The sequence below is a fragment of the Jaculus jaculus genome, chromosome 17 (assembly GCF_020740685.1).
Source record: "Jaculus jaculus isolate mJacJac1 chromosome 17, mJacJac1.mat.Y.cur, whole genome shotgun sequence".
Classification (NCBI taxonomy): Eukaryota; Metazoa; Chordata; class Mammalia; order Rodentia; family Dipodidae; genus Jaculus; species Jaculus jaculus.
In genome coordinates this window covers 22730800-22733455 of record NC_059118.1, presented here as the reverse complement: position 1 = coordinate 22733455, position 2656 = coordinate 22730800, and the positions used below count along the sequence as shown (strand labels likewise).

General features: G+C 45.3%; 1 protein-coding gene across 1 annotated transcript; it reads right to left on the bottom strand.

Moving 5' to 3' along the window:
- Window positions 1-812: 812 nt before the first annotated feature.
- On the bottom strand, window positions 813-2351 carry LOC101594778 (5-azacytidine-induced protein 2-like). The gene is given in 2 exon segments (XM_045136755.1): window positions 813-1772; window positions 1774-2351. Coding segments are annotated over 2 exon segments (873 nt in total). The 5' UTR covers window positions 2117-2351; the 3' UTR covers window positions 813-1242.
- Between the last annotated feature and the right edge of the window lie 305 nt (window positions 2352-2656).

Here is a 2656-nt window from a genome sequence, read left to right as displayed (position 1 = left end):
CTCCTGAATTCCCCCCTCCTCCACTGAATCTCTTCTTTCCAACTGATCTCTCTTCTCTTTTGATGGCATCCTTGTTTTCCTCCCATCCTATTATGCAGGTTTTGCATAGGTAACACCAGCCGCTGTGAGGTCATGAATCCCATGACCACTTTGTGTCTGGAAGACAGTATTTGAAGTACCCTTCCTTTTCCTCTAGCTCTTACATTCTTTCCGTCACCCTTATGCAGTGGTGCCTGAGCCTTGGAAGGCGTGATACAGATGTCTAACTTAGTGCTGAACACTCCACCGTCACTTCTTCTCAGCACTCTGGTGAGTTTCGAGTTACCCTAGCCATCTGACATGAGAAGTTTCTCTAACCAGAAGTGAGAGTAGCGTTACTATATGGGCATAAATGTAAGTGTTTAGAGAACAGTATGGTTGGTTGCCTAGTTTATCACCACCTGCATAGGCTATGTATTACTTCTCTCCCTGTGGAACTTTTGCTGCATAAGAAACTATATTGACATTTGGAGGTTTAGTTACCACAATTTAACTCCTAATCCTAAGGGTTGGAAGTAGAGGCCTTGGCTCATGAATGGAGGTGGCCAGTTGCTTGTTAGCTAGGAGGCTCTATTTCTGGAATTTGGCTGGCTGTTGACTGGGGACATAGGGGTGACTAGACCATGTGTCTCACCAGTCAGCAGGAGCATCTGGGTGTGTTCCCAGTTACACGGTGGCTGAGTGGGGTCCCAAGAAAGACAAGGTCTCCCCAAGTACAAGCTCAACACTGGCATCATGGCATTGCCACTACTGTGTTTTTTTTTTTTTTGAGATTTAACAACCTACATACTTTTATTCCATTATATTTACCTTTCACATTTCCATTTGCTTCTTTATGTAATCATACATGTATTGGGTTAGTGGATATTTAGGCATTTCATACTTTATAAAACTATGTCTAAAAGAATCTGCATTTCCATTCTTTATCAGAGAAGAAAAAATTCTGTAATAAAATTAAAGGTACAATAGTCTAGAAACACATTCAGATTAACAGTTCATATAATAGCATATATCTGATTCCTAGAAGGGACTGAAGGGCACTCCTGTCATCCTGGAAGATCAATGACATAATCTGTATAGTTTGAATAAATGTACATTCTGAAGAATGTTGAAAATCTACATGGAATTTGTTAAAGAATGTCTTTGGTTCTGAGAACCGTTGGAAGTTACAGAGTGTGCATGATCAAACCACCAATCAGTCAATCAGTTCTTGTACAGGCAGTTCTGATTATGCTGATCCAAGTAATGCAAGGGCGGCAGGATGGGTACAGGAAAAGTTTTGCTTTTAGCTTCCCCAAATGCTGTGTCACTTGACTTAGGAGGGCTTGGAAATACCCAAGAATTGTCTTCCAGAGAATTTCTGCCGTAAGAGTTGTGTTCCTGAAAGTCTGCGCCATCATTAGGAATGGATCTCTCATTATCTGTCCAGGACTGGAGAATGGCTTTTTCTGATAAAACCTTTATATCTCCTGGTAAAGGGGAAGATGGAGTATAACAAATAGCTTTCCCATTGGGTGATAAAGGGGGGTGCCTTTTGTACATTGCAGTGAAATTCGTCAAGTGTAATTTCGTGCTGTCTTTCCCAAGGTCTTCCACACATGCTACTGAGGCACAGGCTTTCTTGACGGCAGCCGGGGTTTTCAGTTTCTTTAGTAGTTCAGCTTGTACTTGAGTCACCAGATGTAAATTGGACATCTCTCTCTTCAGTTCCCAGTACGCATGTTCCACACTATCACATTTTATCCAACTTACTCTTCAAATTATCCCGGTCAATGCAAACTTCTCGGTATGCATGATAGGCCTTATTTACTTGTTCTCGTCCCACAGAACTTGTCTCTTCATCTGATCGAGTTCCTGCAAGCCTTTCTTCCAAAACCCTTATTCTTTTCTTTAAGAATGAGTTCTCCTTCTCGGAATCCTTAAGTCGCTTCTTGATGTCTTCATAGGCAGTGACCAGGGCAAAATGTGAAGCAACAGATTCATCTCCTGTATATATTGAGAGTGGAGTTAGGGTGTCTCCTCTGTGGGCCTTCTCATGATTCAGGATGCAGATATCATCTTCCACTAGTGTGTCCATGACAGCTACCGCCGCCGACCTGAGCTCCAAGTGTTGGTGGTCCTCAGGGGTCTCTGAGGGGGATCCTGGACGAGGTCCTTCACATGTCTGCGGCCCGGCCCCCGCGGGCCACGAGACCAGAAGGCCCGCTCCAGCACGGCCCCGGGACCGTCACGACGAGCCCGCCCCGAGGAAACACGAACTCCGAGCGGGACTCGACTGCAAAGCTGCAGCCGCTCGCCGCTGCGGGCCCAGCGCCAGGGCCAGCCGGAGGAGAACCTTTTTTTTTAATTTTTGAGGTAGGGTTTCACTCTAGCCCAGGCTGACCTGGAATTCACTCTGTAGTCTCAGGGTGGCCTTGAACTCTCAGCAGTTCTCCTGCCTTGGCCTCCCGAATGCTGGGATTCAAGACATGTGCCACCATGCCTGGCTTCATTGCCACTACTTTTTATTGGCCGAAGCGAGTTGCAAAACCAGGTCAGACTTGGGATGCTGGGTAATAGATTTTAATGGGAAGAACTGCCAAATCATGCTGCAAATAGGCGTGGATACATGGGAGGA